This window comes from Dermacentor albipictus, chromosome 1, assembly GCF_038994185.2.
Source record: "Dermacentor albipictus isolate Rhodes 1998 colony chromosome 1, USDA_Dalb.pri_finalv2, whole genome shotgun sequence".
Taxonomy (NCBI): Eukaryota; Metazoa; Arthropoda; class Arachnida; order Ixodida; family Ixodidae; genus Dermacentor; species Dermacentor albipictus.
Genome location: NC_091821.1, coordinates 72153726 through 72171292, shown reverse-complemented (window position 1 = coordinate 72171292; position 17567 = coordinate 72153726). Strand labels below are relative to the sequence as shown.

The 17567-nt window shown below is 48.5% G+C and overlaps 1 protein-coding gene across 6 annotated transcripts in view; it reads right to left on the bottom strand.

The window, feature by feature from the left end:
- The window catches only part of LOC135903943 (endothelin-converting enzyme-like 1), a 78475-nt gene that overhangs the window by 46275 nt on the left and 14633 nt on the right, over positions 1-17567 (bottom strand). For 5 of the 6 annotated variants that reach the window (XM_065434421.1, XM_065434420.2, XM_065434424.2 and 2 more), the window contains 3 exons: positions 6164-6498; positions 2853-3088; positions 802-1051 (listed from right to left, as the gene is read on the bottom strand). In XM_065434421.1, coding sequence (XP_065290493.1) covers positions 802-1051; positions 2853-3088; positions 6164-6498 — 821 coding nt within the window. The remainder of the gene's footprint in view (positions 1-801; positions 1052-2852; positions 3089-6163; positions 6499-17567) is intronic. The other variant, XM_065434425.2, reaches the window with a different exon arrangement.

Here is a 17567-nt window from a genome sequence, read left to right as displayed (position 1 = left end):
GGAATCGTTCCAAACGGAGCAGTTTCAAACTCAGCTCCAGCAATGCTTTTTTTTTTCCCTTACGTCATCGCTCATGCATGGCGACAACGTCTTTTTCGGCTACTTTCTTTGACACCTGCAGTCAGCTGGCTAATTTTTCAGATTTTGTTTTCGCTGCTTTTCGCTTTCCGGATCTGGCGATCTGCAGCCCTGGTAATTTGTGCGCTGCTTTCCTCCATAGCGTGCTGCAAGTGGGAAGCGTGACGTGGTCAGGGTGCCCAGATGAGGAATTCTAGGCCACTCTGACCGCAGTCATGCTTTCCGCTTGCAGCGCGGTAAATTAAACATGTGTGACGTCGTCACTGCTGACGAGAAAAGTGACTGCTTTGAGAAAATGGCAAGTGGGCTTTCGTTTGAATTTACGGCGTACGCTGGTGCACGATTCTGCGGACATGCTCGTCACCTCGAGAGCTTTGATTGATTTTTGATTGCGATGGCCAAACCTAGTCGTGGGTCCTTCAGAAGGGGGCAGGCATATATGAACTGTGTTTTCGTCAAAAAAGAAAAAAAAATGAAAGAGATGGAAAACGAAAACATAAAGAAGGTAGAAGATACTAGTGCGCAGTATACTTTTCTGACCTTTATCGATAGTTGTTATTGCGGGGGGAACTCGGAGGACATGGGCTGTAATCGCTGTGCTATAACCGCCGTAAATGTGTATAATAGCCCGGAAATTAAAGGGTGAACTTTTAGGCAGCGGTAACGAAACGAGAAACAGTATGAACCTATAGGGACAAATGGCGGGTAATGGAGCGTGCGCACCTGAGCCGACGTGTAGTTGATATCCTTGAGGTACGAGTCTCCGCCCTGGTACTGCCACATGTCGAAGGTGAGCTCCATCGCGGCCAGCTCCAAGTTCGGTGGGTCCCAGGGAAACTCGCTGGGCTCGCACGCTGCCGATTCGTTGGCGGCCGCGTGCAAGGCCAAGCGACTGCGCAGCATCATCAGCGCGATTTGCGGGCTCATGGCGCGCACCACCTCGCGCGCGAACACCGACACCAAGCCGCCGTACCTGCGGATACGACAGCATGCATTGTTCGGCGAGCAACACTGCACTTTCTAGCGCAGTGGCCTAATTTCGATGATATTGCTACAACATTTACTCTGACCTAAGCGTGCCGTTCTCTATCGCATTAACGCTTCAGGACTGTCGCGGACAACTTGAAGATCTGCGATAGGGGAACTACCCATCATGTCATGTTTCCCCAGGTGCTGCGACACAAGATGATACTTCGACAATTTCTAGGTTTCATTATTCCTTCATCTCAGCGAAACGATTTTATTACGGTTCCTACACGGCTCCCTTTTGAGTGCTGCAGCTTCTCACCGCAAGTAGAAGCCACGTTTTTGACATTGGAAAACCAACGAAAGCTCATCGCCGGAACCGAAAATGCCCGTTGATTCGGCCACGGCACGCAAGACGGACTGAGGGAATTAAGGCGGCTCTAAAAGCCCGTTCACCTGATATGAAACGCAAGCCTGCATCATGTGAGAGCATGTCTTCCGCAGCGCCGACTCCAGGCACTGGGAAGCAATACCACGTGCGTGCCATGGCCCAAGCCATTCTTCGTAAGGTGAACAGCAGCTCGACGAGCACTGAGAAACAAAGGTGTGCGGTACGGACGCACGAAGTGCGCTATGCTGTGAGGGTTTCTACGAGAGGACGCTCATCTGCGGAAAGTCCTATGTGGGCCAAACAAGCCGAAGTTTGAAATAACCGTCCTATGGAGCATTCAAACAATTTAAGTAAATTGGATGGTGCGCATATCAGCGCGCATTCCAAGGCCTGCTCGTGTGAGCCGTGCGTTCGAGTGGTAGTATTCTGGATAAGAAAGGTAATAAAACAGCACGCGTTCTCACGGAGGCACATTTTATGAGGAAGAAAGGTTCCGCTTGCGTCAGTGACCCTTTGGTTACCTTATATTCTGCAGAGATGCACTTGTTTGTATTCAATTTGTAGATTGAGAGATAAACTAGCACTGTCGTGCCATCTGTGTCTCGTGTTTCGCGTGCGCAGAAACTGTGCCCTATGGTCTGCTGTTTGAATCGTTAAATTATTTGATAGTTGATGCTTTGTGCGCGTGTCCTTCCTACGTATATCTCTTTCTGCGCGCAATGACAATGGCTTAGCAGAAACCACCGACATGCCCAAGAAGAAGCCCCTGTTAAGCATACGCGACCGTTCCCCGTCCCCGTTACGTGACGAAAGAAGTATATTATCTTCCATGCCGATGATTTTCCCTTGTGTATGCCCCTCCGCATGCCTTTATATATCGCCTCTAGAAGTAAAGTATTTGGCTATTAGTCAGCGCTTTGTCTTATGGTTCTCTTTGTGCCCTGTGTCGCGCTCTTGGTTTGCAACATATTGTGACACTCATCTTCAGACCAATTGGTAGTCAGTGCTTGAGCTTTTTTAATGCGTCTTCTTATCTGTTGTTTTCTTTTTCTTCCGACTTCAAGTAATTAGTGCCCGCAAGTGCGCAATCGTTATGAAATTACGTGACGAGAGCCCAAGGACAATGAAGAACAGTGAGGGAATCGTGTGAGATAGCAGACGCAAATTCGGGAGCGTATGGCTTATCTGTCTGGACTGTAAGAACATGTTTATTCTTTATCGGAAGACGAGACGCAAAAGCAGAGATGCCTGGTTTCACTTATTTAGTGTGAAACCAGGCGGCGACCTTACAAGTAACTTCAGGGTAGCGACTCGCAAACCACTGTTGCCGGTGTGATTCTTCTATATTAGCTCGCGACATGCGTGCCGTTCCCGGCACACGCACTAGTACGAGTCTCCGTACAGATGATGTGCGTACCACATTGCCGGTATGCCGTAGGCGTAGTAGAAGGGTGCACCCAATGCGGCGATGGCGGCCGATACACTGTTGGAGAGCTGGTCGTACCGCACCAGCGGCCCAAAGTCTGAGAGCGGCAGCCTGTGCTGCTCGTGGTGGAACTCCGCGTCGCCCACGAGCAAGGCGCTGAGTTGGCGCCGGCACCTGATCCACATTTCTACGTACGAGTAAGCCGTGCTCGGGAAGCGCCGGAACACCTGCATGCACAGTGCCACCTGTTCAATTGCGAGTTCTTTTGGCGCGTTCGCCGTGTCAAAAAAGGGCTTGCTGGAGGATGCAGTGAAGTTGACGAGCGGATAACTGCGCGTCGTAAGTACTTACTCTGGGTTCGAGAGAGCTGATTATATGATGCAGCTATGCGGCGTCACTCGTGAGGCTCTTGCAGATACGGGCAGTCAGCCCCTAGTTTCGTAGCTATACCGAGCGTCGCTATAATTGCATGGGTGGACGTATTGGTTTCAGGAGTTATGTGCAGTACTTGTCTGTAGTTGCGAACCTACTCCGCGAGTGACAAGATCTGGTGCTAGGCCCATTTGCAGGCGCCCAGACGTGCAGAAGAGCGGCGACCCCCTTTGAAATCGTGGTCCTTGAACTACTGAAACTTCTCCCGAATGCACTGTATACCCTGAGATATTGTATACGCACAGAAGAATGTATTTAGATTGTCGTTTAATTTTTCCAATGACCGCTTAACTGGAACAGCATCATATGCTATATATAATGAGATATATGTAATAACCGTTGTCTGAAATGTATGCATGTGAGGGACGAGGACCTTTGTCAGACATGTACCAAGCATGTACGTACGTCTTAGTCCTCGCATCCCCTTGAACTTTCAAGAAAAAGAAAAGTGCTCAATTGACCAATCAACCTATCAATGTGGCTGTTTTCACAACACGCCTGGATAATATTATTACGAGTATATTTGTTTGCACAATTGACTGTACCTTTTTACAGATGTAGCACTCGCATTCGTTCTCTTATCTCTTCACGCATAAGTTCGCCAGAGCAAACAGGTGCGTTTAAGGCATCCTCATGTGCTTCGTCTGCCTGCCTGATATCGACATTGCGAGACGGTTTCCGTTTGCATGCATGCATGCATGCATGCGTGCGTGCGTGCCAGCACGCAATAATCAAGCAAATAAGGCGCTCTTCCAGGATCTTTATTCTGCCGCAAACCGCGTCCCGCTTATCGCCTCTAGGAGTGCCGAGATAGCAGCTTTCGAATCGTCGTATCGAAATGTTTTCGCAAGAACAAACACACCGGGTCATTTGAGTTTTGCATTATTTGTGTTGGCCATATGTTACAGAAGGATCCAGTTTGGGCAAGAATTCTGCTGGTATACGCAAGTTTTGTGACTACCACAGTTCGCACTCAAAAAATTGCCCACCATTCAACACTCAGAACGGCGACAGCTGGACGGTGTGGTAACGTCGCCATCAACGATATTGAAGGCGAACGGAATACTAATGTGAAATCGAACTTTATACAGCCTTGGGATATACCTGAGTGCAGCACGATCGAAGGCTCGGGGCGCAATGTTACTTATTGCTGAGTATTAAAAAAAATGTCGACCAAGTGTCAACGCTAACGAAAACAAGGTCGGCGTACATGGATGGTGGTTCAAATAATTCGACATCTAAATGTTAATTATATCTCAATTTTGTCTCTTTTTCATGTTCATTTTTTAGTTATTTCGTATCGCATTTCACGCGCACTTGCGTCGAGCTTGTATTCTGTATCGCCGACACTTGGTTCACGTTTTTCTTTTTTTGCCAAGAGGCTAGGTGGGCTGATAGCAGTCTGTGGTGCAATGTGACTAATTTTAAACTATATTGGCGCTAATTGCTTCCGTGCCGTAAATTTTACGTACTGTCCGACTAATTCTTGTTTCTCGTGGACACCGGCGAAACCGCTTTCCGGACACTAGTTTCTCATGCAAGCCCTGCTTAGTCCAAGCTAACTCGCTCCATTTCCCAAAGGTGGGCCGTACGGCGGTTTCGCTTCAGCATTTCTGTATCTGCGGTGGTGCACCTTTTGTAGGAGTATTACGCAATGTGGTTATTTTCCGACTATATTGGTCCTAATTAGGCCTGTACCGTTAATTTTACCTACTCTGCGACTTGTTACCGCTTCTTGTCTCGTTGATACCTACATTTTTATACCTTTTGCAACTTGCTACGACGCTCTGGAGGCCCAAAAGGGCAGTTTTTTTTCTGGAATTGGTTGCAAGATCAGAAAATCCCGGATACGCCAACGCCGTCTCAAGTCATCTAAGACCTTGTCTTCAAAAAGAACATAGAAAATACAGAAGGTGCTAGTAAATGCCGTGCACGTACGCTGAGGATTCTAAATTGCTAAATCGCCGACAGTGACAATTCTTACACTCCTACGCGGAGAAAAGTATGTGCAATGTCCTAATAAATGCAATTGGGTTTCTGTTTTCACTCTTACATGAAGCTAGCCATGTGTGATGCGTTTTGATCAAATTTATGTTTCAGCATAAATTTCTTAAACACCGTCTGGCCGGAGCCTGCTGCATATGTAGTTTCTGCGCAACCATGGGGGGGCTGTGTACGCACTGCCTTGCCTAGTCTGTCGGCGCGGCGTTTCAAGGGCCACGAGTCTGTTCGGCAGCGACGCGTTATGCAGGGCTTCGCACTATGATGTTCACATACGCTGTGCTTATTGCACATTGGGCTTTCAAGACATGAGTCATGCAATGAGAAAAACCGAAGAGAACGCGTAAGCCGCAGCCTGCACCTGCGGACAGGGGCTGTTGGTCGGGGTTGTTCGCGAACACGGACACAACACCGTGCACTGATGTAGCGCTTCTATATATAGCTCCTGCAGCAGACAGCACGCATGTGCGCGTCGATGGCGACATCACGCGGCGCAGTATAGGTTTCCTGGCTGAGCAACCCCACGTCTGCGAGTACTTTCACCAGTACGCGTAATTTACGGCTCACTGTGTCACGACGGGACGAGGCGTCGTTCTGGGATCACGAACAGCCCAGAGGAGTGCACAATTTACGTTCAGCTCTACGGCTGGCCAGGAGGAATACGCGCACGCTTGCCTCTGCGAGCGCGCACTCTAGACTGACCGCGGCCCAACATTACCGTCACGTTCTTTTTTAATATTTCTGGCCCCTACTCGGACAGTGCGCTACTGTGCACGCACGCACACAAAATTTCAAATTTTGAGCGAGCCTATAGGAGCATGAATCTGGGGAAGAGCAGCAAACGAGGATCAAAAGAGGCCACAGCGCACCCGGCGCAGCGCCTGCTCGCTGTGGAAACGCTTGCGGGGCCAGACGCGGACGGTGAGCTGTTGCAGGCGCTGAAGTGACTCGAGGCGCGTGCCGTTGTCCAGCGATGGCCAGGCGGCATCGCGCAGGCGCTGGCCCACATGATCCAGGACGCCATTCAGTAGGCCGTCGAGGCGGCGCCGCTCGCGGGGGCTGTAGGTGCTCTGGTGCCAGTGGGCCGCTAGGAGCACGCCGAACACGTCCTCTGTCTCGCGCATGCATGCGAACGAGTTCACGTACCGGCTCTGGAAATGGTTCGCCTGGTACCGCACCGCGTAGAGGGAGTCGTTCGCCACGCCTGCGTGGACACACGTACACAGTGCGTGTGCTGCTGCGCGGGCAGTAATCGTGTCGCGAGAGAGAAACATGGCGCACCGGTACACTGCCGCGTGGCGGCTGAAGCGCCGCTAAATCGGCAGTCTCAGTAACACTGGCCGAGCAGAAGGTGCCTGGAATCTTGGCAGTACCTGGCATTATTTTCTCCCTCGGCGAGCATGTAAACTGTACAATATCAAGAGCGTCATGCAAGATAGTATCAGTATAGGTTGGGATGATGCGGCACATTTAAGTACTGTAAAATCATGTATTGTTCCAGGTATATTTTTCATGACTGCAACACAGCGCGACAAACGGGACAAAAAATAAAGGGCAGGACTAGGCGCTGATTACCAGCAAGAGCATTTATTTTGTAACCTCAAAATATATGGTGACAGAATTGAGTAAAAAAAAGAAAGAAAGAAAGCGCCAAGAAAACCAACCGAAAGCCGCCCGCGTGCTAAGGGAAAACGAAGCAAGAGCGTCTAATGTTCAGCCGCAGAGATAGTTAATCTCTGTCAGTTAAGGCAACTGATGGCGAGCTGATACAATACGGCTCCTTGCAATGCGTAGTGAATGCCTCGCAGATTTTACGAGCGTACGTGCTATGATACCTGCGCAAAATACGCGTCTTGTGGATGGTGGGCTCGCACACGCATATGGCACAATGAATGCCCAAATTACTGCCTCTTTTTAACTTCAGATTCTGGCATCCTCTCTCAGGTGGCCATTGATGCAATGACCGGTTTGTCCGATGTAGAAGCCGCCGCAGAACGTGGGGATCTCGTGCACGATTTCGGCCTTGCAGGGTCGAAGCGTCTGCGAAGCGTCTACGAAGCGTCTGGAATGTCTTTTGTTGCATTCCATGTCCTCAGGTCAAGTGGTGTTCACTCGCTTGCAGGGGCCTGGTACCAAGTTTGTGGGGTGCGGAGTAAACCACTCGCACACCAGCACGCCCGGCGGCTTTCTTCACCCTGTGTGAGAGGCTGCGCAAGTAGGCTATCACCGCTACTTTCGCTTTGCCCACTGAAGAGTCAGAAGAAGAAATCAGAAAAGTCAGTGACGTCAATCGTTGTACTTGCAATGTGAAGCTCTGTGCGGCTTGATGAGGGCCCGGACGAACGAGGGCGTTCCTCATGTCAGCTAATCCTATTGCGCGATTCACAATTTTTGAATGATGAGAGGTCAATCAGAGAAGGCACTTCTGTGAGCACGGGGCATAGGTCTATTAGGTGTGGCCGTAACTGAAGCGCATCGTGAGCTCAAGAAAACGAAGTTGACAATCTACGGGCAGCTCCCCGGCGAAGAAAAGTCCAGGAAAGTTGGTGCGAAATCCATTGAAATTCTCGTCGGCTTCGCCAATGTTTTTTTTAGGCATAGCACGAAACTAAACAAGGTAATCGTCACCATAACGGAATATCTTTACCCACTCGGCCGTACTAAGGTTCCAAGCTTTGTTTTGTGATCTGCTGCATATATGGCAATGCCGTCTGTGAGCCACCAAACCTTAAGGACGTATTAGCGGGCACACGAAGAGGCAACCTCACTGCTAGCACAATGCCAAATGATACCACGACATAGCACTATCTTGGGGCCTAACTACACGAACAGCATGTTTCCAACCTATCGCAGTGGCGTACTTATCGCACGTATTGGTGCCACTGAACAGTCCGGTCAACGCTCCAAGTACGTAATCACAAGCGCTCTAGCTTTGTGGTCACTATTCAGAACGCGTACTTGCGTCGTAAGCAAACGTTTTATTATGCTTACTCGCGTTTCTTCCTTTAGTCCCTACAGGACACGTAACTTACACGAGCAACTAAAATTTGCGGGACTTGCGCACTCCGCAGAACCCTTAAAAAATGCGTCTGCTAATGACTCGTTCCACGCACGCTCACTAGAGAAGTCAGAATACGGCTGCCCTCAACACGCACGAGCAACCCAGTCGTTAACAATCTGCTTCCCTTCGTCCACACAAGGACACACGCTAATGGCAATAAGAACGCTTCTGAGTGCAAATCACGCACTTACTGAAAACCTACGCGGTTAAACTTAGAAAATAAAAAAAACGCATAAAAAAGCTTAACTATAATACACACGCGCGTTACGATAGGCCTCTCATCGATAACCTTGACACTCAGGTTACTCACACACACAAAAAAAAAGAAAGCATATCTACTCCTTAATGAACAACTCGTGAGACTTAATGTTTACATAAAACGCATCTTTCCAATCTCGCGGCTTCTCGAACAAAACACAAAGCTCATACCTTACATACTGAAAGAAACTAGTCTCAATTAGCGAAAATTTTCAAATGCTCAAAAAAGAAAAGAAAAAACACAACACGTTTTCCTTCTACGGAAGCTCTCTTGGCCTCCCGTTTCGAAGGTTTACGACTGACTCATACTTTGAGCCGTACCCGAGGTGGTCGAGGTTCAAAAGCTACTCTGGGTACCGAGGAACAACAAAAGGGCTGACTCACTATCAGCTCCTCCAAGACGTTACAGTATCCTGCCAATTTGCGTCCTGGAGCCCCGCTTTCATCACGATCTCGAGTGACCGTGTCACGACTGCCTACCACCTGGTCTCGTCTTGCCAGCTTGCGCTTCTTTGTACTACACGCTGAACTTCGAAAAGAACGACGGACCGACAAGGAACATAACTACCCCGTGCCCTTTGTCCGCGTCCGTGCAGAACATGCTTTTTGGTTACTTTTTGACCGGTGGCCCGAACGTCTTTGATGCGCCAACATCGTCAACGACGACCGCATCTTTCTTTTGCTCGCGCCCTGGCTTTTTGCCTCTGTCGCCGTGTTTGGCTGCGCTACCTTACTCGCCGCATTCCGATCTTTACGGCGTTTTTTTCCTGCGGTGCTTTCTCTTCGAACTCGCTTTCATGCCGCTTTCTCGCGCCTCGTGCTGGCCGGTACACATCTCTTCGGCCCGGATCGGTCTCTTACCCGCACAGTCCGAATGATCCTTCTAAATCATCCGTCTCTTGGCTACCTTGACTGGCGGAGAGCTGCACCGATCCCTGAACAATGCAGTTGTCTTCTCTAGAGCTACGCAGCTCGCAATCTTGAGAGCTGCCTTCAACTGCATCGTCCAGCTGGCGCTGCACTTCGGCACGCAGATCCGACTCGACATTTATCTCGACATGGGTGCTCACGTCTGTCGGGTCAGCGGTATTCTGTGCTTCGTTAACTACCTCGTTAACGTTGCATGCGACGCACATGCGTGGTGACTGTGCCAATTCATTCACAGCTGGCCTAGCTGTCTCTACAATGCTTTGTTGGCACAGCACCTCGTCGCTTTCACTACGGCCTTTAACGGCCTCTGTTGCCACTAAGGCATCGTTAGCGGCTAGTCCTTTCCGTTCACCTATGAATGTGCAGCCAGTCTCACAGGCACTACTCTTATCGTCGGCTTTTTGTGAAAATCCGCCAGATACTTTCTCATTCTTTTGCTCTGTACTGCGTACAGAATTTCCAGACAGGCGTTGTCTTTGTTCCTTTAACTGCTGAAAATATTGTATCTGTTTTTCCAATGCTGCCTTCTCTTTCTCGTACTTTTGCTCACGCTCACGTTCTTGACGCCCACACTTAATCTTAAGTTCTTGGCGCTCACGCTTACGTTCACGACGCTCACGCTCCCGTGGTTCTTGTATCACCTCCCAAGCAATCTTAATGCTTTCATCATCATTGCCACTATCTTGAATTGCCTTTATGATAGCTGGCTTTTTAATCCCTTCGTCCGCCTCAACTCCCAAATCGTCGCACACCAACAACAAGTCTAACCTCGTCAACCTTCTAAGATCCATGGCAGCTGCCCCGACTGGTGGAATTTGTGCAAACACACAATATGCAACAAATTCCCGATTCCCAGAACTATCAAAATAAACAGAACATTTGAAGTCTGGCGAATCAAAAGGAAAAACCACACGCTCACTCACGGTTGCAGCACCCTGCCATCTGGTTCATCGGTCCGCTATTCCCGGTTCCTCAGGACTGTCTGGGTCGAAGGCTCGCTCTTCTTCGCTGTTCCAAGTTCCTCGGGACTCCTTTGGACGAAGTCTCTTTTTTTTCTGTTCCGGTTTCCTCAGGACTCTCTGGGTCGAAGGCTCTTTCTTCTTCGTTGTTCCCAGTTCCTTAGGACTTCTCTCGATGAAGGTTCATCCGTAGCGCTGCCACCAGTTGTTAGAGCTGTAGGACGATCTCACCGCTGTCAACCAGTTGTTGGATCTTGAGGACAATTCCAATTGCTGTCCCCCAGATATTGGACCTTGCCGTTGGGTGCGGGAATTGGCCGAGGTTGAGGAGGACTTTGAAGTGAAAAGTTGAGGTTTATTTACATCATATACAGTGTGAGCACAAAGAAATTAACAGTCATAAAGTCACTACGGGCGGGCAGCAACTCGGACGCTGCGGCCCGTGGCAAGAAGCTCGAAAGAGATGAATCAAGGAATGCTCTCTTGCTGCTCCCGGTCTCTGGCTTTTAAGCCCTTCGGTGTCTTGAAGCCACGTCACGTTCGGCCAATCGGCGAGCCCGCTCAGGTGTCGTCATTTTCGGCCAATGGTAGGCACCCGTACGATTGTGTCACACCTCGGCGCCGAGGGTCGCTCCTTGGGCTCCAATTGTCCGAGTGCTTACTTCTCTGTGCGGTATTGCCTTGCTGGCTTGCAAGCGCCGTCACAATAGGCGGAAGGGGGCGACGTTTCAGTGCTGCGGAGCAGCTTTGTTCGGGACTTGCATTACCTGGAACCGTGCCCGGCTCCCGCTACACTTTCGGGAAGAGTCAAACAGTGAATAGCTCCACCTGCGGCGCACGAGGTGGGGGACACCAACTCGTTTGCACGTGCCGCGCCCCGGGACGGGGTAGATGTGCTTCTGCGCTTCTTAATTAGCTGTCACGCGATTCGATTTGGTCTGGAGCAGGCTCAGGAAACAGTACCGTATCTGACATTGCTCACATTTGTAATTTATGCCTCAGTTTAGAGCACTTTTTCCACTCCAAATGCGGGTCGCGTGTGTTACAGCGCTGTTTAAAAAAGGCGTATTTAGAGCGACAAGGACAACTACATACGGCTTTCTATCCTACCTGTAGACCGTTTTTTCGTAGGCGCCGCCATATTGTGAAGCAGTGGCGCCGCCTATGAGCAGCGCCATACTGGCTTGGGTGAAAGCGGTCTTTTGCATGGCAGGTATACCCTCGGCGGTAGGTTCTGGCATTTGTTTTCGCGGTCGTGTGGTCTGTTTAGTATGACATGCGTCTTCTACGTGGTAAACGGTTCTGTGAGACGTGCTGAAGTGGTTTAAGGCGACATGGCCGGAATTTCTGCTGGCGTTGAGGTGGACGGAACACGCAGCGCGATGTGTGCGCTGTTCAAACTGTTCGCTGCAGATTACATTGCGTGACTACTTGGTTCGATGGATGAGGTTTCCGCCCCTGAATAAAATAGTTTGGGCAGTAATAGCAGCATACCTTACAGTCTGAATTAAGCTTGTCCAGCAAAGGGACTGTTTACGAACTGCGCGAGCGTCCTAAACAGTAGTAGGTGCTGGAGAACAGATATCTTCGTTGTATATACCGCATGGTCCAAGCGTACGGCATCAGCGGTTATATATTCATAAACGTTGTGCGGCGTGACTATGCGAGATCGTATTGCGGCGTTAGCCCGTTTTCTCTTGCTTTTTCGAGAAGGAGGATGATAACCAAATATTTTTTTTCGGTTGTGTTCGTTCCGTTCTCTACGACGCACTCACACGTATTACGGAAATTTTGTCCTCAAAAATAGGCATCGCATTCTTTTTATGTGATCCCTCTCATATATTATGGCTGTATACAGGCCAAAAAGGCAATGCCGATGCGCACAGCTTACAAATGTATCGTGCTGGTTCGCCAACCGCAGTGATTGCTGTGTTGAGCAGCGCCATCGGCCTCATGCAGGAAGGCTAGCGTAGACATATGGGAATTTCAAGCCTACTAGACTTGAAATGCGCGAGAACGATGCCGGTGCATCACCAATATTTGATAGTGCCTGCCGCTTAGATGCTTCGTGGTTGCCTTAGGTCGGCCGCGTGCGCGAGCACGCGCTCTTACGCTTTTTGTTTTACTCCCTACGCCAAGCGATCAGATAGTGAGCAGATTTACCATTTCATGCTGCTAATACAGAGACACCGGTATTTTTTTGTTGAATTAAAACCGATATAAGCAGAATAGTTTACAACACCTACACACACCGCGACTGATAATGTGCGTACACCGCGGCTGATAAAGCGCGTCATATTTTTGCGCCCCCAAGAGATATTTCCGCCTGCTGTAGTTACCGATGCACCGAAAGGCTTCCCTGACGACCTTATATGAACGGACATGGCGTAAGTTTCACAATGTACGATTTAAAACATCTCGAAATCGTTCCGCAGCACGCGACAGCAATACTCTCAAACAGCGCCGCGCCGGATCGCCCAAGCCAGAGAGGAGGAAAGGCTCTCCGCGCGCCCTATCCTCCTCACCCGATGAAAAGGTCTATATTTAGGTGCGATTACCATCCTTTGCCTATTTTAGCCACTCAGTTTGAGTTTATGTATCTAGCCTCCTACGCTGTCCTGATGCAGTTGTGGCCGTTTCTTTACCTGGAGAGAGAGAGAGAGAAAGCAAGGGCAGGAAAGGCAGGGAGGTCAACCAAAAGAGCACCCGGTTTTCTACCCCACACTGGGGGTTGGGGAAAGGGGAATAGAAAGAGGAAAAAAGGGAAAGAGTAAGCACTCAGTGCGTGTGGGAGGGACACTAATTTTGTACCTCGATATAGATGAGAACATGCATGACATGCCATGCATGAAATATGAATGACATGCATATCATGACATGTATGTCGCTTACGCCGTCGTGATGCCGTCATGATCGTTTAACTGGATATACTGGTTGTCCCACATAACTTGAGCCAAAGTTTTAAAAATGAAAGGCACTCCGAACACGAGTTGAACCGAATGCATAATGTTGGCACTGGCCTAGAGTTACTCAGGCAATTTATTATTTTCCCCTTAACTTACGGATTAGTTATGTTTAATTAATAAACTATTTAAATATTGGCTGCAGACCCCAAGTGTGATACGCAAAGTTGTAGAGCACTAGGGTGGTTGCTTGGGCTAGTTGGTAATTCATGATCAAAAATAACGTACAGCGCGAAGGACAAGGACAGCGATAGACGACATACACAGCGCTGTGAATTAGAAATGAAGTGAACTAGGGTGGTTGCTTGGGCTAGTTGGTAATTCATGATCAAAAATAACGTACAGCGCAAAGGACAAGGACAGCGATAGACGACATACACAGCGCTGTGTATGTCGTCTATCGCTGTCCTTGTCCTTTGCGCTGTACGTTATTTTTGTAGAGCACCTTGAGAAACCTGTCAATAAATTGTTTCGAACACGATATATGTCGCGTGGTCGTTTTCCCGTGTCCCAAAGAAAGCCCGCAAAATATGAAAAAAATACCATGTGACAGGGCCACTATAATTGTGCTGCTCTCAAGCGTGCGATGGATGAACAAGGTCGGCTGCAGCGAGACTGCAGTCTCGCTGCAGCCCGCGTCAGAACGTTATATCTGGTGTAGGTATCTGGGCATGCAGCTTTTATCGCGTGACGGCGCAAATGCGTGCTGCTGGCCAAGTGGTGCCGAAGCGATAAAGCGTCTAAGGAGACGAAAGAGAACAAGAACATACCTTTATTTTTTTATGCTTGAAATGGGCAAGATCTGGAAGCCTGCCGATGGAGTGTAATGGGGTTGGGTGAGGAGGCGGCGTTAGGGCTGGAATGATTTTCCAGTGACCTTCAATCCAAAAAGCGCCCTTTGATTATAATGCTTGTTCGAAGAAAAAAATTATGGAGTTTTACATGCCAAAACCACTTTCTGATTATGAGGCACGCCGTAGTGGAGGACTCCGGAAATTTTGACCACCTGGGGTTCTTTAACGTGCACCTAAATCTATGTACACGGATGTTTTCGCATTTCGCTTCCATCGAAATGCGGCCGCCCTGGTCGGGATTCGACCCCGCGACCTCGTGGTCAGCAGCCAAACACCATAGCCACTGAGCGTGTTCGCAGAGGTCACCATCTGCTGCAATGCACATTTGGCACTCGTAGGCACATTTTCTGAGGCGTTCTTGGTCATGGTATCAGGGATGGAGTTGCAGACTTCTCTCATTTTTTCTTTTAGGTTCTCCTATGTGGTTGGTGTCCGGTATACTTGATCCTTGACGTAGCCAGAAAGAAATCGAGGGGAAGTAAATCTGGCGACCGTGCTGGCCAAGCAATGGGCCCATGCCGTCCAATCCACTGCTGCGAGGATACGTCAAACAGCCATTTACAAGCTTTGTTGCTGACGTGCGCGGGAGCACCATCATGCCGATACCAAATATCCTTGATCCTAGCCAATGGAACTTCGCAAAGAAAGTCCTCAAGTGCTCCATCAAGGATGTGATTGACGTATCTTTCGCCTGTAAGCGTGTTATAAAAAAGAAACACGGGGCCAATGATAGTGCCACCGTAAATTCCACACACATTAACCGACCACTGATATTGGTGATGTGCCTTCAAAAGCCAGTGAGGGTTTTCAATAGCGGGCTTTGTGGATGTTCACTTGGGCATTGCGTGAGAAGGTATAGCTCCATCGGTCCACATTGTTTTGTTGACAAATCCTGGGTCTTCTTCCGTCTTGATTATAATCCAGTTTGCAAAGTCCTTTCGATATTGGAAATCGCGGGGCTCCAACATCTGGTGCAGCTGCACGTGGTACGGATGAAGTTGCCTCTTCTTAAGTACTCTCCATACTGAAGACTTTGACACTCCAGCTTCAGCATCCACACTACGAACACTTGCATGTGGATCTGAAGAAAACTTTCACAGAATATCTGTCTCCACGTTCTCGCCCAGGATCGAAGATTTATGTCGTTTCTTCGTAAAAGTCCCAGTCTGTCTCAGCGTTTTATATGCACGCACAATCGTCATTGAGCTTGGACGCGTACCTAGGTGCCAGCGTTGAAGTAGCTCAACTGCGCGCGCAGACTTCTTTGTCCACTTGACGCACCTAGAGCCAAAACCATATCTGCTCTTTCTTCATTGGAGTAAGCCATATGTGTTGCTCAAAGTTGGTCACAGCCAAATAGTATTGCGGTGGAGAACACGCAGGGATACGGGCGTCTGAGGAGCACTGGATATATTGCAGTTCACTGGAATTGGTTCATACGAGGCACATAAGGTATGATCTACATCCGGTAAACTGGAACAGCCTGCGGGCGCACTCTATGAGGGACTGACACGCCGGTCGCGGTGCACAAGTGTGCACGCGGCCACCCGATGTGACGACCACGAAGTGATGTGCACGTGCGGGGAGCGAGATCAAAAAAGAACGTCTGGTAGACAGTAAGTGTGCGAATGAGAGTAGACGAGGCCAGTGCGAAAAGAGTCATCGTCTGAAGAAGACATGCGTAATCTTCCTTGAATATAGCCAAGTTTTTTTTAACCATTAGTTAGTTGTGACCCATGGTATTTATTCGTTGTTATTCGATCCCTAAGGTTTAAAGTTGTAGTATCATCGTTCAATTCGAAAACTACCACAAGGTCATTTGTGTACAAAGGCAAAATTGTAGCAGCCGTCATCGCCTTCCATCGTTCCCACACGCTTCGCCCTTGTTTCAAGCAGAATCAAAATGCTGCTTTCGTCTTTTCTTTTTCGGGGCCTTAGACGCTTTATCGCTTCGACAACGCTCGGCCAGCAGCATGCATTTGCATCGTCATGCGATAAGAGCCGCATGCTCAGATACCTACACCAGGCATAACGACCTGTCGCGGGCCAATCTCGCTGCGGCCGACCTTGTTCATCCATCGCTCGCTTGAGAGCAGCTTACAGTGCGCAAGCGCTCTGTCACGTGCTATTTTTTTCATATTTCGCGGGCTTTCTTTGGAACGCGGAAGAAAGGACGATGTGAGATATATCGTGTTGGAAACAGTTTATTTACAGGTTTCTCAAGGTGCTCTACAACTTTGCGTATCACACTTGGGGTCTGCAGCCAATACGTAAAATGTTGATTAATTGAACGTAACTAATCCGTTAAGACGAAAATAAAAAAATAGCCTGAGTAACTTTAGACCAGTTCTAACATTATGCATTCGGTTCAACTCGCGTCCTGAGTGCCTTACACTTTTAAAACATTCATTTTAAACTTTTTAAAGCCTGAAAGAAGCCCGCGAATACACGCAAAGTGCCTAGAGCGGCCAGTCGCGCGGCAATCTTGCGTGCATTTGCGGGCTTCTTTGACGCTAGGAAAAACACTTTTATGTAGCACGCATTGAGCAACAGAAAGCTTTATCGGGAGTTTTTAATGCCGCTCTACAATTTTCTTCTTTTCATTTAATTACAATATTTGAAAAGTCGATTAATTGATTAAGTCTAACTTGTAGTTAGGTGGAATGCAAAAGATAATCTGAGTATCTCCATACGACGGCAAACAACAGTACTTTGGTTTTGTGCAGCTACGTGGCATTTGCGTATTTTTAAAGTTTGGCTTACGTTAGCTGGGACACCCTGTATATTTCGAATGCTCAGGGGCTCCTATCCAAATACGTGGGAAAGGAGAAATCGCTGTTCTCGGCAATCACTGCACCAAATTTGATGAGGTATGTTGCATTCAAAGGAAAACGTTAACATCTAGCGGCTGTTGTGGAGAATTTTTGATTCAGGCCGCCAATTTTTAAATAAACATAGTTAAATATCGCAAATTCTCAGAAAACGAAACTATCGAGTTTTCAGCTCTGTAACTCAGCAATGAAAAACGATATCGATATTCTGTAAATTTCATCAAATCGTTAATCTATAGCGGGCAAAAATGATGTATTTTACATGGCTCTCAGACAGACCACTAATGTATTAGTCGGACTTATGCAAAACACTTGTAAACAATGTAACGAATTCACGTCAGGTATAAATTGATATATCAAATTTGTCCGCTTTGGACGCTCTAATGGATATAGTTCACAGAAATGCGCCAACTATGC